This window comes from Heterodontus francisci, chromosome 40, assembly GCF_036365525.1.
Source record: "Heterodontus francisci isolate sHetFra1 chromosome 40, sHetFra1.hap1, whole genome shotgun sequence".
NCBI lineage: Eukaryota > Metazoa > Chordata > Chondrichthyes > Heterodontiformes > Heterodontidae > Heterodontus > Heterodontus francisci.
The window spans coordinates 13715705-13739285 of record NC_090410.1 but is presented as its reverse complement, the minus strand read 5'-3'; the positions used below and the strand labels follow the sequence as shown (position 1 = coordinate 13739285).

Genomic DNA, 23581 nt, shown 5'->3' with positions numbered 1-23581 from the left:
ATAATCTGTGAAGAGGGATAAGGGATTAATTACAGTAACGTGGATAGACTGCAGAAGCTGGGGTTGTTCTTAGGGTGGCCACTGGCGGAGGCCAGGAACACTGGACGCAGACCCTGCCCCACAGTCTGCCAACACCCACCCATGCGCACAAGCAAAAATGGCTACAAGCTGAAGGCCAGCCAATATAATTAAAATGAACATGGAGCATTGCATTTGTATTTTTTGCACACTGAACCACTTTATTGGCTAAGTTGACATAATACTTACCAATAATAACTACTATATGTAGTATAACTAATAATACCAACAATGTAAGCCAATGTACCTGCTATGGGCATTTTGAATTGGTGAATGGTGGTGGGTGTGAGGATCAGAACAAAAGGATCTTCTTTCATGGGTGCTCACCAACCTGGAACTGATTTTTAATGATTTCTCATTGATTATTAGCCAATTGAGGCTGGCAGGAAATTAGCTCACACAAAATCGAAACAAGCAATTGCTATAAGAAAACTTTAAGCAGAATATCAGTCAATACCTGCGCTTCTGTCAGAGCTTGCCCCTTTTATCGCAGAAAAACTCTTCACAGAGGCACAGACACAAATGGATACTGAGCCAAAGCAGGAGGGGTAACTAAAATCTTGGTCAAAGAGATGGATTTTAAGGAGGGTATGAAAGAGGGAGGTGGAGGGGTTCAGAGGAAGAATAGTGTGGGGCCTAGCGGGGTAAAGGCATGGCCTCCATTGGAGGGGCAAAGAGGGATGCGCAAGAGGCCAGAGTCAGAGGAACTCATTTGTTGTAGGGCTAGAGGAAGTTACAGAGATAGGGAGGGGCGAGGCCATGAAGCATTTGGAACAAGGATGAGAATATTAAATTGGAGGTTTATGGGGACCAGGAGCCAACTTAAGCCAGTGGGAACAGGGGTAATAGGCAAGCAGGATAGGACACAAGCAGCAGAGTTTTGAATGAGTTAAAGTTTTTAGAGGGTGGAACATGAGAGGTTAGCTGGGGAGCAATAGAGGCAACCGATGCATGGATGAGGGTTTCAGCAGCAGATGGGCTGAGGCAGGGACAGAGATGGATGATGTTGTAGAGGTGCAAGTAGGCAGTCTTTGGAATGGAACAGATATGCAATCGGAAGCTCAGCTCAGGGTTGAACAGGATGCTGAAGTTGCAAACACATCAGTTCGATCTGAGACAGTGGCTGGGGAGTGGAGTTGAATGGAGTGAGTGGTCAATAAGAAATTTAAGTGCAAGTTGGAACTGAGCCTCATGGGCTAGGTTACACGAGTTGCATATATGGACACCCTACATCTAAAATGGAAAGCTTGGAGTGTTGGAACTGGCTTCAAACACTTCTGAAGGAGGGATTAGTAATGGTTTCTCCACTCCTGAGAAGTTATGGCAGTGGATCTAGAGAACCCTGTGGAAATTCAATGTTTATCTCTAATGCCAAACCCATCAAGATATCTCTAAAATCAACACCCGCGACATGAAAGATTTCTTTTTGCATAAAGACATAACTGCTCAGCTTTAACTGAGTTTCTCATGCAGCTGGATCTGTTCAGTGAGCAGATTTCACTTTGCCCACTTACATTGCATCAGGAAGTCTATATTATCAAACCATTAAGTATGTTCTAAAGAGGATACTTTAAGCCCTTTTGATCTGATTTTTCTAAGTTATTTATACCATCTTGTAGCTTACTGCTTCTGTGTAATTATATTACTCATAAATAAATTCATCTTTTAGCCTGAATGCAGTGGTGTGATGGTCTGCTATTTATTAATAGTAAGTTGCAGAAAGTGATGATCCTCCCATATGTTTGGTTTAATAGCCTATGGTTAAATGGTGACTGTTAGTTCCCTGACATACTAACAGTCATAAAGATGCAGATTTCAACTGATGACTCAGTCTGCTGGGAACTGCTTTTCCAAAGTATTGGAATAAATCCAGACTGTAAAACATTTCAGTCTTGAATTTAGGAACATTTTGAACATTATCCCGACCACTAACATTTTTTTGCAAATTTGTAATAGGAGCTGCAAATTCCAAAGCTTACAATTCTCGTGACCTGCAGTTGGCATGTCACTGATAGTGTTATGATTGAAGAGGAACTAATGAATTCAACTGCTATACGAGAACAACTATTCTCACATATTATCTGGGCTCCAAATCAGAGACTGGCACCATAGACTGGAAGTTTAGTCTGAGCATGAAGCATCCATGGGTCAGGAAAAATACAGGCTGATACAGAATAAAGTTTCATCTGTTATGGTTTATGTCTAAGAACAATTCAGGCAGACACTTCATGCAATACTGAGGGAGTGATGCACTGTCAGAAATGCCATCTTTCAGTTGAGTCATTAAACCAAGGCCCCAGCTGTTCAGGTAGATGTAAAAGATCCAACAGCATCATATTCGAAGAACACGTACTTCTTGAAGTGCCCTCTACCAACACCTCTAAAATAAAACTTCACTGGTTATTTATCTCATTGTGGTTCGTGAGATTGCGCTGTGCACAAACTGGCTGCCACATTTGCTTACATACACCTTGAAGGTAATTCATTGACTATGAAGATCTGCAGGAGGTCCTGAGGATGTGAAAAGTGTTACATGAATGCAAATGCTTTCTTCAAGGCTGTGATAATTTTCCTATTTCTCATACCGGCCACGCCTGTGAGGCTGACCCACATATAACAAATTAAGTTTTGTACAGCTTTTGAGGTGTGGTATGGTCAGAGTCAAAACAAGTCACAGCAACCTGTAGGTACCTGGGAATCTCACTCGCTTTGTACCTGTTGGGCATTTCAAGAAGCTGGGATAAAACCTTCAGGTAATCAAATTCTCAGGAGATCTGTGTGACTGCGTTTACAAAAACACCTGGCACTGTCCAAATTTTAATCCTTTTGAAGGTTTATAAAAAGCTGAAGAACAGTTGAAGCCTCCAGGTTGACCAGCTGGATGCCAAAGCTGGATCACACTTGTGACAGTTACCTTGCTTCACACACAATGCCCAGACTACTTGTGAAGTTGGTCAGCTGTTTAAATCGTAAACACCAATTGCAAACAATGCACGGCTGAGTTTAAAATACATTTTTAATAATTTTTTTTGTTTAAACATAATTGTTCAATTTTAGGCATTGTAACAAAGTACTGACAGTCACAAAGCAACAGCTTTATTATTTAACCAAATGTAAAGTTAAATGGCAGGTATCAACAGGGAAAGAAAGCAAATGTTCACACACTATGAAGCATTCAGTCTAGATCGGCAGTCTGACAGGACATAGGCATCTTGGTGATCAATGTTCCTAGGATCACATGTAACATATTTTCACTATAAACCACTAGAATAAAACTCTTAATAACTAGTCTTCGCCTGTCTAACAGAATAGAATAGAGAAGTGCTTCTCTACATGGATCAGTGAAAACAAAAGTAAATCTTACAAATGTAACAAATTTATTTTACTACAACGAACAATTTCATGTCTACAAGCCATGTATAAAGTCAAATAAAACATGCTATCAGTAGTGTGTGGGCTGCTACCTTGCATGCAATCATTTCTTGCGAAGATTCTTAGAATTTTCTTCCCTTCCCACCCCCCCCCTCCCTTAGCTATAGTCCCATAGGTGATTAGTTTGCCTTTGGTACCATTCCCTAGTAGCTACTTTTCACACACAAGCAACAGGTCAGCAGATTGCAGAACAGCATCATTGCAGCAAGAAAACCTGGCCCAACTTTATCCACACACGCAATTCAAGTAGGGCCCGTCACTAGACTTCTCCCCTGCCACCCAAGCCAGCAGCATTGGGCTAAATTTCTACATTCTTTGGTCGCTTCTACTTTATAGATCCCACCTGATTTTCACCTTACTGAAATTCATAGACTGAAAGTCAAGCAGGCTCTGTGCAGGGCGTGCAATCCGTCCCACCAGATTACCATCAGACTGTGAAGGTAGTGAAGTTATGTAACACAGCTGTGTTCTTTGCAGTTCAAATGCAACTGACCTATTAGCTAAATTGGAGGGAGTAAATCAAATTGAAACAAATAACCATAACCATTTAATGATTCAGCACAGAATGCCATTCAGCCCATCATGTCTGTGCTGGATCACTATAAATTTAACTAGGTTGCCATTTCGTGTCTAGATTGGGATCAAGTTATTCACCACCAGGACACAAGCCAATGAGATATAGGTGTTTGGGTTCTGGAGCTGACTTGCATGCCATACCTTTCAGAAATTGGCTTCATATTGAATATTCCAATGAAATCTAAACGACTCCAGTAGAGGAGATCACTAGTTCTACTCTAACACTTTGTGATAAAAGGCTGAAATTACAAGATTACCAAGCACTCATCATCACAGCAAGTCTTGGAATATCACCATCTACCTTCCTCATGTGCACATCACGTCAGCAAGGGTAACTAGCCAAGGCAGTCACTTCTCTTACCCCTCCCTCCCCCACCCCGCCCCCCCTCCAGCCTCTCCCCAGATACAACCCGATACATACTGCACCCCTTTCAGGAACGAGGCTGCATGAAGCAAATGAAGCAAAACACACCCAAAGCCGAGAGATAGGCAGATTCGTTTTTATTGATAGTATATGTTTTGTCAGCTTCTAGAGACGGAAGACAATTTTTCAGTTCATCAGCCAAACTGGTGAGGAAATAAACTGACTGCCTGAATGATATTCTAAAATGGTTTGGTTTGTACATAATATGGAGTGTTTATTTCTTCGTTTGAATCCCTGCTTTTTACAATAGCACAACTGCCAGACCTGAAGGGTGTTCAGATAGTTCTGAGCATTCCTCATCACCCAAAGTAGATACAATACTAAAACCCAACATTAAGATCAAAAATATTCCTTGGGCCCTTAATTGTTTTTCACGCAAACACAAATTCTTGTAAGACGTAATTGAGAGCTGTAACAACAAAAGCTGTGTGTGTCATTCAATCTTAAATTTTCCCCAGATACAAAAGCGGTTTCAACCACTCAACAGAAAAGCACAAGCAAAGTCACATGAATAGTTATACATTTATATAAAAAAAGTTAACACATGTTCAAGGTTCTACTTGTTTTGAAGAAATTTTGTCATTAGTTACCGACAAAATATCAACAGCCTATTAACAGTAAAAAGTTACATAAAAATCTAAAAAGGTGTCATTAGATGAAACATCCCAGAATCTTAAAACTGTTTATTCCTTCTCTTTGCATCTTTTTTCAATTTTACAATTACTACTACTATATTGACACAATAAAATGCCTGAAAACTGGTGTGTTTCACACCCTGATGCAGCTTTTAAATCTTTGTACAACAGACTGCTAGCAGAATTATTGTGTGGATTTTTTTTAAAAAAAGGTTTTGTGACGATAGCTTGAGCTTTGGGGTTTTTACTGTGTCCCAGAACTCTGAGATCCTCCTGAGTAATTCCCATAGTTGTAGTTCCCATAGTATTGGTTCCATTGACTCTGGTTCTGGTAATACTGGCTCCACTGCTGAGCATACTGGAGAACAAACGAATGCGGGCAATGTTATATTCACAGAGATTTAGATTCATTGAAAGCAATATACATATTTTAAAATGAGTTCACGATGAATAAAAAACATAACACTTTAAAAAAAAAGGGTGCTCACTGAGGTAAGGACAGTATTGCTGAGAGATCAAGCACTAGTTTTGCATGGCACCCAGTGTGTACTGAATACATTGAGATCCACAATAAGACACCTTCTGCTCTGCCCCAATCTGTCTTGTCTTAACTTCAGAGCACCTCTATGAGCCCTGGTGTGCACTTAACCACACCAGTTACCTTAGCAGCAAATTCCTGGCCAGTGTGCACTCTAACTTTAAATGATCCAACTATTAGGAAAGATGTTCATCCCATCTGGATGCAAGCCCAGATGTGAGCTATGAAAATGTTGCCTACTGTGCCTCACAGCCCCCAAAGACTACACAGTTTCTCCATCCAAACAAAGCAAAAAGTGAAACACTATAAGACTGCCATTGTGCAGGCAAGTACCTCAACACAACCAGAGTTCATTCGTACATCAAGATGGTACTAATTGCTGGCACTTTCAAAAATGGCCATTCCTGCCATTTCAGAGACAGTCTATGTGGTACAGTGACCAGCAATATTACTTTGAACAGTCCTCCACCTGCAGGTAAATAGAGTCAAACCTTCCTTATCTGATCTCTCCATCCAGAGATCGGAATTAATTAAGATTCCCCATTAGTGAGACCAGGGGACTCAGTCATATGTTTCTCAGAATGTGGACAAGTCTGAAAAGGCTGCATTCACTGCCCAGCTATAGCTCAGCTGTTCACAAGCTTGCTGGACCATTTTAGCCACACAGCACAGGAAGGAGACCAGACCAGGGTGTGGTAGGTGGCAGGTTCCTTACCAGTGAACCTGTTGCGTTTTTAAACAAGGTTTTAGCCATTTTTCCCCTCCTGGTGCGAACACACAAAGTACCAGATTTATCAAACTCACTTCTAGAGCTTCCCATCATGGGGGTTTGATCGAATCGTGCAATAGGATACCGTACCCGATGCTAATAGAGGGGTAAGATAAGTATTCTGACATTCTGAGGCTGTGAAAAATTACCTGCTGGTACTGGCTGGGGTACTGCTGGCTATAGGGTTGTGTTGCAGTCTGGGGCTGAGTGTAGCCTTGGTTGTAGTTCCCATAGCTGCTATAGTTGCTGTAGCTGTAATTCGGATTGTACGCTTGATTGTAGCCCTGACTGTAACTCTGTCCGTACGTTGCTGGTGCCGTTGTCGGTGCTGTCGGTGCTGTTGGTGTCGACTGAAATAGAAACAGAACATGGCCAGTTTGTTACAGGTATGCAGGTTAAAGTTCAGAATGGCAAACGGCACAACCTGTAACTGATTCCGTCTGCGTTTTTGTTTTTACATCAGCATTCCGAAACCAAGGCAGTAAATCCAATAAGGTGGGCACAGGTGGTAAGATGACTCAAAAAACTTCAGCTCAAGTTCCTAATGTGCCAACAGGCAGCCAGAGAAACTGAGGAAGCACTAAGTTGAAGATTCAATGAAGAACTCAAATACGAATGTAAGCCTGACTCAGCGGTCACTTGTTGCAAAGTTAGAGGGTTGTTGGTTCAGGAGCAACTCCAGGTACGGCACACAGACGAGGCTGCTGCTTCCCTGCAGTACTGAGGGAGGGCTGCATTGTTGGAGTTGCCATTTTTCAAATGTTTAAGACAGCTCAGAAACATTAAAATGACATCCATGGCACTATCCAAAGAGCAAACATTTATTCTTCTACCAGCACTACTAAAAAGATTATCAAGTCACATCATTTGTGTGTGCCTACAAAAACAGCGATTACACTTCAACAAAATTGGCTGTAAAGTACTTTGGGAAATCCTTGCAGATGAGAAAGGCAATAAATGCAAGCTCTTTCTTGCACTAAGGACATAAATGCAGTTAAACAGGTTATTTTCTCCCTCATATCCAATAAGGCAGAGCAACAACTCATTTCCAGCTGGCTCCAGCTCATTTCCAACCACCTATCCTCCTGCCTGATTATTTATTGACGGCGGTTACCTGGGTCTGACTGTAGCTGGTTTTGCTGTAGGTGGGTGTGTTGGTAGAGTTGTAGGTTTGGGTGCGATTGTAGGTACCACGGCTGTTTTCACTGCTGTTGGTCCAACGGTTCTGTGTGTTACTTCCACGGTTGAAGCCTGCATTTAAAAACAGACAGATTTAATTCATGGCTAGTGTGGGCCCTGCCCCTACTGGGAATCAACAGGCCAAAAACTTTCCAGCAACAGTGAACACAGGAAGAGGAGTAGGCCATTCAGCCCCTTGAGCCTATTCCACCATTGAATTTAACTCCTGGTTCTGTAACCCTTAATAACCTTGCCTAACAAAAAAATCAATTAATTTTAAGTTCTGAAATTTTCAACTGATCTCCCCCCAGCCTCAACAGCTTTTTGAGGAAGAGCATTCCAGATTTCTACTAGCCTATGTGTGAAGTGCTTCCTGACATCACCCTTGAATGGCTTAGCTCTAATTTTAAAGGTTATCTTACTTTTTTATTTCATCGTTAACTACCAAGTTGAGCCACAAATAAACTGCAGCAGTCATTTTAAAACCAGTACACACCCAGGACTTCTCTCAGTGGCCCTAACCACTAACCTGCTCGGAATCCACCTCGGTTGAAACCACGCGCTGCCTGCCCGCTGCGACTGTCGAATCGGTTGAAGCTTCCACGTCCACGGAAGCCAGAGGATCGGTTGTCAAAGCGCTTTTCTGGGGGAGGGCCAGCTTTCTTCCCTTCGTCGTTGTATTCGCTCACCAACTTCCGTGACTCCTCCTTCTGCAGCTCGATGTAGGTCACGTCGTCCAGGAACTCGTCAGCCTCTGGCAGGGTGAAGTTCGCTGGGAGCCACAAAAAAGAACAAAAGAAACACAGCGAGAGGGACAAGTCAATGACCGCTCTCCGAACCGGCAAAAATAAAGATCGAACCGCCACAGGACGGATCTTTGCGCCAGTGGCCCAACGCCACTCGTCACTGGGAGAAAGTAGGGTGCAAGAAAAAAATTTTTTTTTTTTTAAAAAAGATACTGCGATCCCCAAAAAACTGCTTCTGAATTTCCAAGCAGATTGCTTAACATTGTGTAACTGGTTACCATCAACGCATTTATGGGCACCACATAAATCAGAGAATCCGGTGATGGCCATAACATTCTTGGTGTACTAACCTGGGGTTTATAGTGTGCACGCCTGGTAAGAGGGAAGAGACGGTGAAATGGATTTAACGTGGGGACAATAACAAAGGATGAAGAAGGGAAGAGAGCTATCTGACTGTGCTTTTTTTCTTCCAACTTTTTTTTTTTTTTAACAGGATGTGTGTTTCCAGTTTCCTACCTTTCATTTCTAAAACTGCATGATCAGGAACATCCTTTCCTTCCTCATCAGTGCGCTTTATTGTCCGTTGTTTTAAATCGGCATCCGTGGGACAAATTACAATAGCCTTGCGTTGAAACCCTTCAAAAGGACGCATTTTTCGTCTCTGTGCTGATCCATAAACATTTGTCTAGCAATGGTGACAAAGAAGAGGCAAAATTGTTCATTATTTGTTGCTTGGTTTGCAGACATTGAGGCCTGTAAACAACGAAATAAACAGTTTTTCCCCCTCACAGCTCAAGTGTTCTGGCAGGGTGGGTGCCCCTTCCCCTTCCAGAAAAACTTACCCGCAGGGTTCAGAATCCCTGTACTGGATGCTTTTAACCTTGTATAAATTTGACACGGACTTGCGTGCAAGAATGACAATGAAGGATTAGGAAGATCTGTTGTTGCTCCATAATTTAGATAAACCAAATCAACAGTTTAAGCTTCTCAGCACACCTGATCTCAAGACAGCAAATTTCAAGCCCCCCAATTAAAACTACCTAACTACCGTCCCTACAACTGTTACAGGAATCTCTGACTGCTCTGAGTCGCAGAAGTGTAATTAGTAAACTAATAACAAACCCAGGAAAAACAGACGGTGCTAGTCCAAATTATTCCCGCCTGGGAACTGAATTTGACTAACCAGAATTTAGCGCACAAACAAGTAGATCATGCCTTAATTTTAAAAGTCGACAAATCACACAATTAATAAATTAAACTACAACTGAACAAGTTTTTTTGTACTAAATTTGCTTGGGGGTAGTTCACTAATTGCATCAAAACGCTCCTTTCCTCCCTACTTTTCCAAAAATGATCAACCGATTATTAAATGCAGAAATTATGGGTTTTACGGAAATGGTTCTGATAATTGTAGAAAGTGCCTTTTATAAAAAAGCTCTCACCAGAGACAATGCTTCATCCATAAAAAGCCTGGAATGGAAATGATTGGGTACTGCCCTGTCAATCATACCTGGAGTCTGCACTGCTGTAAGTGACTGTTCCACCTTAGGCATTTAATTTGTATTATGTAACCATCCGCCACTCAATGCATTTTGGTGGAGAAATAATCCCGCTTTCATCCGGAGACTCTGCTGTAGTGCGTAGAGAGATCCCCTGTTTAAATATGCTGTTTGCTTTAAGTCCACTCTGCCTCTAACCCATTGGCTGACAGTGGTGTCAATACTCATTGTTTTTTTAAATTCAGGCTGTTTTGCATTTACAGAGTGCTAGGCACAAAAAATTCTACAATTACTTCAGATCTATTTGGTGCCTCTATGGGGAAGTTTGTTCCACAAACCTCTCGTTATGATAGTAACTCTTCTATCGACAGTATAAAGTAGATTTGGTCTTTTCAGCCTTCGGGCCCCATTTGAATGTGAGTAGTTTCAATGTGACTCTTCAGACTTGCTGTATATTAGATGAATTAAAAAAAAAATAAATCGCCTGAATGTAATTAGCACTAAAGGAACCCTTGCCCCAAGCTGCAACAAAACCACCATCCTTCTACTAGCAAAGGAAAAATAATAACAAATGTACTTCCAACTTTTGGGAAGCATCATTTATTTACAATACAGCTCATTTAAAGGAATTATACATCCTGCTTATTGTGTTTTGTTTTACTCAATATTCTTAAACTCTTTATCACATGGGAGGGGGGGGGGGGGGCGTCTTCAGAAGCAAAGTTTGAGAACCTCTGGTATAGCTCATCCTAGCTGTTGAAAAAAGGTGCCCAGCTGCGTACAGACAGGTGAACATCAGAAGCATTTTCCATTGACACGAACTGAAACTACAGTGTATTGAATCAGTCAGGGTTACAGCATAGGAGACGGCCATTTGGCTGTGCAGTGTTTTGGTAGAGCAATCCAAAACTAATCCCATGACCCTACTCCCTCTCCCCATGGTCCTGTATTTTCTTCTGTCTCAAATGTTGATCCAATTTTCCCTTTTTAAAAAAATCCAATAGATCCAAAATGAATCCAACACTCCCCAACAACTTTGTGTAAAGAAATTTCTAATCTCTCTCCTCACTGTGGAATCATCCTGGTAAATCTATACATGGCTTTAAGGCCCTGTCTGCAGTGTTTGTCCATTCACTACATTCATCCTCTCCTCATGTGCTCCCATTCTTTGCTTTCCTTCTCAAATTGAATTACCTCACATCGCACATTAAATTGCAGAACACCCTGTCCGCACCATCCTCAAGCCTTTTACAGTCCTCATGGCCAGCCTCCTAGTTTTGCAAATTTTGTTACTGTACTTCCTATGCCCATGTCCAAATTGTCCATATATATAGATAGATAGATAGATAGATAGAGAGAGAGAGAGAGAGAGAGAACTAAAGTGGGACTGGCACTAATCATGTTATTTTGCAAACCAGGCAAAGCCATCAACTCTTAAATCCTTTGTTTTCTGCCCATCTTCCAACTTTTCACCGGGCTGCTACATTTCCTCTTTTACCATCCATCGGAATTTGTACAACATGCCACCTGTAAGACATGTATTTAATATTTGCTGAAAATCCATCCACACTACATCTACTGCATTCTCCCCTACCCATGCCATCTTCAAAATTCTATGACATTTGTGAAACACGTCTTGTTTAACAGCTGGCTGGTCAATTACCCCAAACATTTCTGAATGCTTACTGATTTGATATCAAACTGTGGATTGTAAGAATTTGCCCAGAACTAATATGAACTAGCTTGTCCATAGTTAGCAGTTTATCCTCTTCTCCCTTCTTGAATAAAGCTGTTAGGACTTTTTTTATATCAAAGGAGGATTGAAAAATTGTGCTCAGAAATCCTGCCTTTTCCTCAGTAACTTGGTTCAACAGCCTATGGTGCACCCACCTAATAACCCATCCACTTTTAATTCTCTCAACTTTGAAAAACCAGTGCCTTTTCTAGTTATTTCCGTGGCAGCACAGGGAAAGGTAGAAATATATCATTGTCCAATTTTAGGATATGCATATAAATCATTCCCTAATTGAGTTTGCTCTCAAAAAACCTAGGTAAAGGTAAATTATAGTGAACTATTTGATATGCATTTTATTCATGGAGTTTTCATAACCAAGGAAATGGCAGCTTACTAAAGTGACTTAAATGCATTCATTTGAAAAGACTCAACTTCTACAAACTCCAGACAATTCAAAGAATAGTCAATGTTTGTGTCTGAGTTTCTGTCATTCTGCAGCAGATCTCTTAAATCCTCAATACTAGTTTCAATGGATTTTTTTTTTTAAAACCAAATTCGACAAAAGGTCCATTCAACATTATTTCCCCACTTTTGCTCAGGTTTAGTTTTGCAAGATTGACCAACTTAAACTTTTCAATATTTTACAGTTTCTCCACGCAATTGTAATGCATTTGTGTAAATGTACCCTGGAGCACTACTTCACACTCTTCCCCTTTCAACAACATTTTTGAAGAACGTAGACTGATTTTTACAAGGTTCTCAGTGTAATACATTAGATAAAATTAATCTGACACACACAATACTAAAGTAACAAACACTTGTGTAATTCAAAACACAAGCTATAATCTCAGCCATAAAACTAGACCATCTGCCCATTAATATCGATTTTGGCATACATAGAAAAACTCAGCAAAGCAACCAACAAGTCTGCTTAAACTGTTAATGTGTACTGACATGAAAATTCAAGAATATATCCATTTTTAAAATTGAAATTACAAATTGCTTCCTGCTAAAAGGTTACTTTGTAAAAATTTATACTTGATAGGTAAATTGGCCATTATAAATTGCCCCTAGTATAGGTAGGTGGTAGGGGAATATAGGGACAGGTGGGGATGTGGTAGGAATATGGGATTAGTGTAGGATTAGTATAAATGGGTGGTTGATGGTCGGCACAGACTCGGTGGGCCTGTTTCAGTGCTGTATCTCTAAATAAATAAATTAACGTTCAGGAGCACAATGTAAGCCAACCTATAGAGTATCCTGTGTACAATCATATTCATTTGTTCAAAAGCTACAAACTATCCCTTATAACAAGATATCTGGCAACATCACATTACTACATACAGCCAACATGCAAAGTGATGCTCATTATATCTGTAATTTGTTCAGCAGTAAACTATATCTTGTAATAAGCACTTATTCTTTAGTAAAGGACATTGCAACCTTCCAAGGTCATTTCAAAATTATGCTCAACTTCCATTCTTTTCAAAAGCTTCCTAATTAACAACTTTCCACCAGCAGAAAAAACCCCTTGCTCTGCATTTAAAATTCAAGGCACTTCAACTTGGATTTCAGAAATTATGGAGTAACACAAGACCCAAACCCAAAACCATCTGCAATATACACACCAAACACTGGCTTGAAATTTAACAGCTGCACACAGCTTTAATGTACTTCAAGGTGTGTTAAATCAGCCATGCCAATCTTCAGCTTACATTTTGGTATTAGAACTATCTAAGTTCACTTGTGGTGCAAGGAATCTGCAGATATACTTAAATGTGCGGGTCACTGTGCCACGAGAATGGAGTATGTTTCATCCAAGGATCCAATTAAATATTTTCAGAAACGGACTTAATCAAAAAGCTGATCTCATTCAATTAGAACAGGACTTTAAAGCTAGAATGAACTAGATGAGTGTATCAGAGCAATTGTAGTGTCGCCTAAAGTGGATAGCTGATTACTTCTTGTGTAGGATAGCATCTGAAAATATAATTAGGATTCCAGGCTTTGCATTTCATTAAGGGGCATACCCGCTCCACAAAAGCCATCCAGAAAGTGCGAAATGTTTCCTGCCATGGCCTTGACTACACTCACAGATACTTACCTTTACTTACCAGTTCTTCATAAGAACACCTGCCCCAGACAAGACAACATATAACAACTTACCAGTGGTACTTACAATTATCCTGTACCAGAGATTGTCCTTTAGACCTGTACTTACCTTGCCCATCTTGGAGGCCCTGGAAAGCCAATAATAGTTAGTGATAACTTACCTGCACATCAATTATTTAACATAACAAAGTTCCAATTACTATATCTACTTTTTAACATGTTCTTTTTTTACTTAGTAACAATGGAGATCAGTCACTTACTCACCATTGGTGTTTTACTTTCTAAGCAGCAACATCATTACATTTCATCTTGTATTTTTGTTCTTTACGTGGGATGGCTATATTCATTTGATCCCCAAGCAATGAAACAAAGTTCATCTTTATTTAGTGTTTTTTTAAAACATTACAAGAGACTTAATTTGCTGAATAAATGTATCTTTAATTTATTGTCGTCAACAAACTAAAATAAGGTATCTTATCTAAAGTAGCAATAGAGCATGGAAACACAACAGTACCTGGTCAAGAATGTAGTTGCGTTTTTTGCGAGCAGCAATCTGGATGAGGCGGTTCAAGCACTGAGTAGCCTGCTGGATTAGGACATCCCAACGACCTGCGTAATTGCGTTGACGGCGAAGACCCATCACCTGTGAAAATGGCAGAGATGCCAGTTGTTGAAAGGACCAGATTCTTTGGCTCCTAGTAACCATTCGTTCCCAGTCTGTAGCCAGTTTCGTGGAACTGATGCTATTAACCCAATTTGTACTGAAATAGTTCAAGCATTGGAAAGCCTGTTAGCCAGGGCTGTTTCTTCGGCAGTATTTTTCTGAAACTCAGCAACAGTCCTTTATACTAATTTCATTTTACAATCCTGCCTTTTGACACCAGGGAAACGATAACTATTTGATATGCATTGAGGCGCACCGCTTTTTGCGCAGTTGGAAATGCCGACTATGAAAGAAGCAGAAAGGAAGGATAACTCAGGAGTTATTATTAGAACAAAGAAAATTACAGCACAGGAACAGGCCCTTCGGCCCTCCAAGCCTACGCCGATCCAGATCCTCTATCTAAACCTGTCGCCTATTTTCTAAGGGTCTGTATCTCTTTACTTCCTGCCTATTCATGTATCTGTCTAGATACATCTTAAAAGACGCTATCGTGCCCACGTCTACCACCTCCGCTGGCAACGCGTTCCAGGCACCCACCACCCTCTGCGTAAAGAACTTTCCACGCATATCCCCCCTAAACTTTTCCCCTTTCACTTTGAACTCGTGTCCCCTAGTAATTGAATCCCCCACTCTGGGAAAAAGCTTCTTGCTATCCAACCTGTCTATACCTCTCATGATTTTGTACACCTCAATCAGGGCCCCCCTCAACCTCCGGCTTTCTAATGAAAATAATCCTAATCTACTCAACCTCTCTTCATAGCTAGCGCCCTCCACACCAGGCAACATCCTGGTGAACCTCCTCTGCACCCTCTCCAAAGCATCCACATCCTTTTGGTAATGTGGCGACCAGAACTGCACGCAGTATTCCAAATGCGGCCGAACCAAAGTCCTATACAACTGTAACATGACCTGCCAACTCTTGTACTCAATATCCCATCCGATGAAGGAAAGCATGCCGTATGCCTTCTTGACCACTCTATTGACCTGCGTTGCCACCTTCAGGGAACAATGGACCTGAATACCCAAATCTCTCTGTACATCAGTTTTCCCCAGGACTTTTCCATTTACTGTACAGTTCACTCTTGAATTGGATCTTCCAAAATGCATCACCTCGCATTTGCCCTGATTGAACTCCATCTGCCATTTCTCTGCCCAACCCTCCAATCTATCTATATTCTGCTGTATTCTCTGACAGTCCCCTTCACTATCTGCTACTCCACCAATCTTAGTGTCGTCTGCAAACTTGCTAATCAGACCACCTATACTTTCCTCCAAAATCATTTATGTATATCACAAACAGTGGTCCCAGCACGGATCCCTGTGGAACACCACTGGTCACACGTCTCCATTTTGAGAAACTCCCTTCCACTGCTACTCTCTGTCTCCTGTTGCCCAGCCAGTTCTTTATCCATCTAGCTAGTACACCTTGGACCCCATGCGCCTTCACTTTCTCCATCAGCCTACCATGGGGAACCTTATCAAACGCCTTACTGAAGTCCATGTATATGACATCTACAGCCCTTCCCTCATCAATCAACTTTGTCACTTCCTCAAAGAATTCTATTAAGTTGGTCTATTAAGATGTTGGAAATCATGAGGGTCAGAAAGCTAGCATAAAGGCACTTTACCTGAATGCTCATAGCATTTGTAACAAGGTTGATGAGTTAACAGCACAAATCATCGCGAATGAAGAAAAGGGGTAATCTGCCATGGGTGTCTAAGGAAATAAGGGAGGCTATCAATGGTAGCCATTACGGAGACATGGTTATAGGTTGGTCACGACTGGGAATTAAATATCCAGGGGTACCAGACTATTCGGAAGGACAGACAGGAAGGTAAGGGAGGTGGTGTAGCTCTGATATTCAAGGACGACATCAGGGCGGTGCTGAGAGATGATATAGGTTCTATGGAGAATGAGGTTGAATCCATTTGGGTGGAAATTAGAAACTCTAAAAAGAAAAAGTCATTGATAGGCGTAGTCTATAGGCCACCAAATAATAACATCACATTGGGGCGGGCAATAAACAAAGAAATAACTAATGCCTGTAAAAATGGTATGGCAATTATCATGGGGGATTTTAATCTACATGTAGATTGGTCGAACCAGCTCAGGGTAGCCTTGAGGAGGAGTTCGTTGAGTGTATCCGTGATAGTTTTCTTGAACAGTATGTAATGGAACCGACGAGGGAGCAAGCTATCCTAGATCTAGTCAGGAATAATCTAGACAGGAATAATTAATGACCTCATAGTTAGGGATCCTCTTGGAAGGAGTGATCACAGTATGGTTGAATTTAGAATACAGATGGAGAGTGTGAAGATAAAATCCAATACCACGGTCCTGCGCTTGAACAAGGGGGACTACAATAGAATGAGGGAGGACTTGGCTAAAGTAGACTGGAAACAAAGATTTTATGGTGGGACAGTTGACTAGCAGTGGAGGACTTTCAAAGTAATTTTTCAAAGTGCTCGGCAAAAGTATATTCCAGTGAAAAGGAAGGACTGGAAGAAAAGGGGTAATCTGCCATGGGTGTCTAAGGAAATAAGGGAGGCTATCAAATTGAAAGTGAAGGCATACAAAGTAGCCAAAAACAGCATGAAACTAGAAGATTGGGAAAACTTTAAAGGTCAACAGAAAGCCACAAAAAGAGCTATAAAGAAAAGTAAGATAGAACATGAGAAAAAACTAGCACAGAATATAAAGACAGATAGCAAAAGTTTCTATAAATATATAAAACAAAAAAGAGTGGCTAAAGTAAACGCTGGTCCTTTAGAGGATGAGAAGGGGAATTTAGTTATGGGATATGCTGAAATGGCCGAGGCATTGAACAGGTATTTTGTATTGGTCTTCACAGTGGAGGACATTAATAACATGCCAGTAATTGACAAAGAGACGAACGTAGGTGAGGACCTGGAAACAATCATTATTACGGAAGAAGTAGTGTTGGGCAAGCTAATGGAGCTAATTGATAAGTCTCCTGGCCCTGATGGAATGCATCCCAGGGTACTAAAAGAGATGGCGGGAGAAATTTCAGTGCTGTATCTCTAAACTAAACTAAAACTAAACTGAATAGCAGGTGCACTGGCGGTAATTTTCCAAAATTCGCTGGACTCTGGGGTAGTCCCGGCAGATTGGAAAACAGCAGATGTGACGCCACTGTTTAAAAAGGGAGGTAGACAAAAGATGGGGAATTATAGACCGGTTAGCTTAACCTCTGTAGTGGGGAAGATGCTTGAGTCTATTATCAAGGAAGAAATAGCAGGGCATCTCGATAGAAATTGTCCCGTTGGGCAGACGCAGCATGGGTTCATGAAGGGCAGGTCATGCTTGACAAATCTTTTGGAATTCTATGATGACATTACAAGCAAGGTGGACAATGGGGACCCAGTGGATGTGGTGTACCTAGATTTCCAAAAGGCCTTCGACACGGTGCCGCACAAGAGGCTGCTGCATAAGATAAGGATGCATGGCGTTAGGGGTAAAGTATTAGCATGGATAGAGGATTGGTTGACTAACAGGAAGCAGAGAGTGGGGATAAATGAGTGCTATTCTGGCTGGCAATCAGTCACTAGTGGTGTGCCTCAGGGATCGGTGTTGGGACCGCAATTATTTACAATTTATATAGATGATTTGGAGTTGGGGACCACGTGTAGGGTGTCAAAGTTTGCAGATGACACTAAAATGAGTGGCAGAGCAAAGTGTGCAGATGACTGTGAAACTTTGCAGAGGAACATAGATACATTGAGTGAGTGGGCAAAGGTCTGGCAGATGGAATACAATGTTAATAAATGTGAAGTCATTCATTTCGGTAGGAGTAACAGTAAAAAGGATTACTTGAATGGTAAAAAGTTGCAGCATGCTGCTATGCAGAGGGACCTGGGTGTCCTTGTGTATGAATCGCAGAAGGTTGGTCTGCAGGTACAGCAAGTAATTAGGAAGGCAAATGGAATTTTGTCCTTCATTGCTAAAAGGATTGAGTTTAAAAGCAGAGAGGTTATGTTGCAGCTGTATAAGGTACTGGTGAGGCCGCACCTGGAGTACTGTGTGCAGTTTTGGTCTCCTTACTTGAGAAAGGATGTACTGGCACTGGAGAGGGTGCAGAGGAGGTTCACTAGGTTGATTCCGGAGTTGAGGGGGTTGGCTTATGAGGAGAGACTGAGTAGATTGGGATTATATTCATTGGAATTCAGAAGAATGAGGGGGGATCTTATAGAAACATATAAAATTATGAAGGGAATAGATAAGATACAAGTAGAGAGGATGTTTCCACTGGCAGGTGAAGCTAGGACAAGAGGGCATAGCCTCAAGATTAGAGGGAGCAGATTTAGGACTGAATTAAGAAGGAACTTCTTCACCCAGAGGGTTGTTAATCTATGGAATTCCTTGCCCAGTGAAGTAGTTGACGCTTCTTCAGTAAACGTTTTTAAAGCTAAGGTAGATATCTTTTTGAACAATAAAGGAATTAAGGGATACGGTGAGAGCGCGGGTAAGTGGATCTGAGTCCATGAAAAGATCAGCCATGATCTTATTGAACGGCGGAGCAGGCGCCAGGGGCCGGACAGCCTACTCCTGCTCCTAGTTCTTATGATCTTATGATCATACTTAAGATTCAAGTTCTGCCCTCCCCCAAATATTATTCAAATAAAAGGACCTTAATGTTTGTGTATATGTCTGCATTTAATACCATAATGTAGTAGAACAAATATAGAATTGAAAGTATCGCTGCACCAGCTGATTTTTGATCCTTATGCAATGACACTAAGAGGCTGTTGATGGAATTATAGATAAGCATTTTCAACTCTTCCGATATTGGGCTGCAGGCACAAATATTTCAAAGTTTAAAAAAAAAATGCCGTCTGCAGAAATGCTATTGGGAAAATTTCACCCGTTCCTTGTACTGATTTTCAGTTCACTTTTATTTATTTAGTCTTTGGATATGAGACTGGTTATATATTAACTCCATGCTTACAATATTGTTAGGGGACTTTAAAATGGAACTCAATTAATGAAGACATCGCCAAGCTACTTACCAGTTCAGGCACATACATAAGAAACTGGGTCATGCCCGATACCTACCTTCATCTTTTCCATGATGGCATTTGTTCCAAGGATGTTGTATTTCTTCCATGGGTTGTGAGCTGCATGCATAATAGCCCATGTTGTCTTCCCGGCAGCAGGCAGGCCAACCATCATCAGGATCTAAAAGAAAATGTCTCATCAGTAAAACTCTGACTGTCAAAATTCTTTAAGATGCTATGCTCCCCATTTTCTCTTCCCCCAACTTCTCTCTTTAATAACTGGCCATCTTGCAACAACTTGCATCTGCATAGCAACTTTAACATACTAAAAGTGCATTATCAAACAAAATGTGACATTAAGGAGAAAATAGGACAAGTGATCAAAAGCTTGAGGGTCTTAAAAGGAGGAGAGAGGGGCAGAGGGGTTTAGGGAGGGAATTCCAGAGTTCAGGGCCTCGGCAGCTGAACGCACAGCCGTCTATGATGGAGCGATGAAAATCCAGGATGTGCAAGAGGCCAGAATTGCACTGTGGTCTAAATGCCACATGCCTTCAGTGCTAGCTGCTGACTGGCCTCCAAGAATCTTGCCTTTAAACAGAAACTATGGAATGCCGCCCCAGGTCACAGTCTTTACTGGTAATTGCAGAGTGGTTACGTGACAACAGGGACAAGAAGTTCATTCATCATTTGCCTCGCAGACCCCCCCGAAGGCAAATCTCCCCCTGGTTTCAAAATGCAAGTGACCTTTTACTGCCCCCTGCAGGATTACTTATAGTTACTGCTGACACATCTCGAGGCTTTTCAGCATTACCTTAACTTACTCCCTGAACAGGCCTTTGCTCTGAGAATCTGAGGCTTGCAAAGCAAAGGACAATGACCAGAGCTGCAGTTCTTAATAAACTAATGCAGCAATTTCCCTGGTTGGAAAATGTTGGTCCACACTGGGCTGCATGTGGTTCCTGCCACACGAAGGGGAATGATGGCTAGATCAATCTGGGTAGAGATTTCACCCAGTGATCTTCGCTAGAAACTACCTGCATCTCAAATTTTCCCAGTTTCTTACCACCATTCTAACTCACTTCATGGCAATTGAGATTTTCCTCCAAACAAGCATTTGAAAGACTTAAGCCATCGTTATCAGCCCCCACCACTCAATCCTGTATCCTCAGCACCCAGTTTGAAGTTGATCTAGACTGTTTTCAGAGTCTTTGAATATGTTTAAGGCAGAGGTAGATAGATTCTTGATAAGCAAGGGGGTGAAAGGTTATTGGGGGTAGGTGGTAATGTGGAGAAAAATCAGTTCAGCCATGAACTTATTGAATGGTGGAGCAGGCTCGAGGGGCCGAGTAGCGTACTCATGCTCCTAATTCGTATGTTCGTAACCTCAGACTCCTTTTTGATCCCGAGTTTAGTTTCTGACCCCATATGCCTTCCATCACAAGGAAGTCCACTTCCACCTCCATAACACAATCCACCTCCACCTCTATTTAAGCCCATCTGTCACTGAAACCCTAATCCTCACCTCCAGACTCTTCAAGCTGTCCTTGCCAATCTTACATCCTCCACCCTTTCTAAAGTTCAGCTCATGCAATGCTCTGGTGCCCATATCCTATCCCGCATCAAGAGCATCTCACCCATCACCCTATCCTACAGTGGCTCCTGGCCCCCAAACTGTCATCTTTATGTTTAAATCACTTGCCTCTCACCATCCTTTTCAGTGCTACAACTCCCATGCACTGTCTGTTCCTTTTATGCATTCCCTCTCCTTCTGTCATACCAATGGCAGCCGAGCCTTCAGCCAACATGCCCCAAGCTCTGGAAGGAGGATGACTTAAAAAATTTTGGAACAGTAACGGTTTCAACCCAGTGCCTCATTTAGAAAGATGTTACCACAACTGTTATTATCACCCCTCAAATCAGTGACTTAAAGTTGACTGCCTTCTAACCCTATTTCAACTTAACCATTGTCCTACCTTCATCCACCCTACAACGCCCCAGAAATCCCAAGAAATTATATCATCTGCTTAATAAACTGGAAATCTTTCAGATATAATCTTGACAAACACATGGTTGATTTGTAGTGCAATTCGGTGCTTGCACTAAATAAGCAATGGGCTGTGGGGGTAGAATTACATGGAACAAAGCTCCTTGTCAACAGCAGTCTTCAATCAAACTTTCCCCATACTTTCTTGATACTGGACCACAGAATTTGTGGCTGGTGCATAACAACCAAACCCATTCCTAAATCTCATCGGTCCTTCTTTGTACCTTTCACATGGTTTGCCACTGCAGAATTATCTGTGGAAAGGCTCAAAAGACCTCCACCCCAAAAGTGAGATTTGAGAATTTCTATATTCTCTACAAATTAACTCAAAATATGCCAAATTGAATTACTCATGTCAAATAAATTCAGACATCATGGGGAAATTAAAAGTATTCCCCACCATGTGGGAAAATTGACCTTAAAAAAAAAATGGTCTAACAGAAGGAAAGGGTTTCCTCGAGATAGACTGCCTAGATTTTAGTATCACAATAACCCTTCCAACCTTGATCCGTACACCTACCTCACATTCCGACTTGGTCTTTGGTCCTGCTGTGCCTGGCATACGCTCACCTACAGGCACATACTGAATGAACGTGAACCCATCAGGAATTCTGCACCACGGTTCCTTCTGTCCAAAGTTGAATTCAATGGCGCAGTTCTTTGTCAGCACATGTGGGAACAATGGCCGTCCACCAAGAACCATTTTCTTGACCCTGAATGCCACACCAAGCCACTTTCCATTCTTGGTAAAGGACATCTCCACATCTTCACCAGCTTCAAAGTTCTACAGAGAGGATGGATAATAAAAGGTGAAAGGTTCAACAATGAATAATTTGAGAACTGGTTTAAACAACTATCTCCATTTCACCCTTAATGCAGTCCCCTCCAACACAAGAACTAGCAACAAATTTCCCATCTCACCAGTCCCCTGCATCATTTCCAGTAAGTCAGTAACCAGACTGCAATAAGCAACTCTATCAATTGCTCTGTCCCCCAGTGTCATTCCTAACAATCTGGCCAAGAGCCAAAAGACCCTGAAACAGTATAAATCCAGGCAGTTTACCCACTATCAAAGTAGTTTTAAGCACTGACAAGGCTGGACTATCCCATGTGGATAACCACAGATGATTATGGCTGGAGAATAACCGCAGCCTTTGCAGGAGAAAGCAAATCAAGACCGTAAATTTAAAACAGTAGCTTTGTTATTCTAGCATGGAAACGGAGTTTGAACATCATGTATCATGTTAATGTCCTTTCGCAGTACAGTTCTAAAGGAGATATCAAGTTGATATCATGAGAACAATTATGAAGAGTCAAATCTCATTCTGACGTGTTCCACCAGTCTGAGAGCTAACAAACAAAACCATATAACAGAACAGAGCTCCAAGAAGATATTTCAAATCAGGACCTGTTCAGTTCAAAGAATTATTTTCAAGAGCAGCTTTTAAAAAAATTATCGATAACCCAATGAAACTGTTGTAACCATTATAATGAGTAAAACACAAAAAAAGTATCTACAATCGTGCTTGTAGCCTCAAGTGAAAAAGTACTGCATTTAAAATTCAAAGTAAATTTGCAATACTTACAATTAGACATCCCATCACATCATTTTCAGAAAATCGCTCTCCGTAGTCCTGAAACTTGCAGTTTGTTGACTTCTTTCCTGTCCCTCCGAACCCATACGAGAACTCCTCCTCACCTAAAATGAACAGTTAAGTTCGGATCTGAGGGGCCATTTCTATTGATAGTGAAATCTCACATGGGCGTGCATACATTGTGTGCAACTCCAAATCAAGTATCTTCTTCCAGGAATTTGTCTAGTCAGTTAAATTCTCATACTTTGACTTACTGATCTCATTTTGCAATCTATTAGGTGCCTCAGAGCGCTTACTGAGTGAGGAAAATATGCTGTGGGTGCTATGGTATAACAGTCCTCGAGTATGTACATGGGAATGCACAACTGATTTACTGTTACATTAAATTCATTGTAAGAAACTGTCAGTTATGAAAATATTACAGTGTCTGAATTGTCTGCCTTAAGTACAATAATTGGCATCATTCACTAGGTGACCTCATAAAGGTTTGTTAATATATTGATCCAGGCTCAGAGAAATAAACACCGACTTGTGTGTTG

General features: G+C 41.3%; 1 protein-coding gene across 1 annotated transcript in view; it reads right to left on the bottom strand.

Annotated features, from left to right (window-relative positions):
• Positions 1 to 5294: 5294 nt before the first annotated feature.
• Positions 5295 to 23581, bottom strand: part of LOC137353109 (heterogeneous nuclear ribonucleoprotein U-like protein 1) — a 53991-nt gene continuing 35704 nt past the window's right edge. The window contains exons 8-16 of the mRNA XM_068019104.1: positions 23034 to 23146; positions 21968 to 22231; positions 19462 to 19584; positions 14238 to 14366; positions 8894 to 9062; positions 8161 to 8403; positions 7567 to 7703; positions 6602 to 6802; positions 5295 to 5503 (exon numbers count right to left, since the gene is read on the bottom strand). Coding sequence (XP_067875205.1) covers positions 5390 to 5503; positions 6602 to 6802; positions 7567 to 7703; positions 8161 to 8403; positions 8894 to 9062; positions 14238 to 14366; positions 19462 to 19584; positions 21968 to 22231; positions 23034 to 23146 — 1493 coding nt within the window. The 3' untranslated portion in view covers positions 5295 to 5389. The remainder of the gene's footprint in view (positions 5504 to 6601; positions 6803 to 7566; positions 7704 to 8160; positions 8404 to 8893; positions 9063 to 14237; positions 14367 to 19461; positions 19585 to 21967; positions 22232 to 23033; positions 23147 to 23581) is intronic.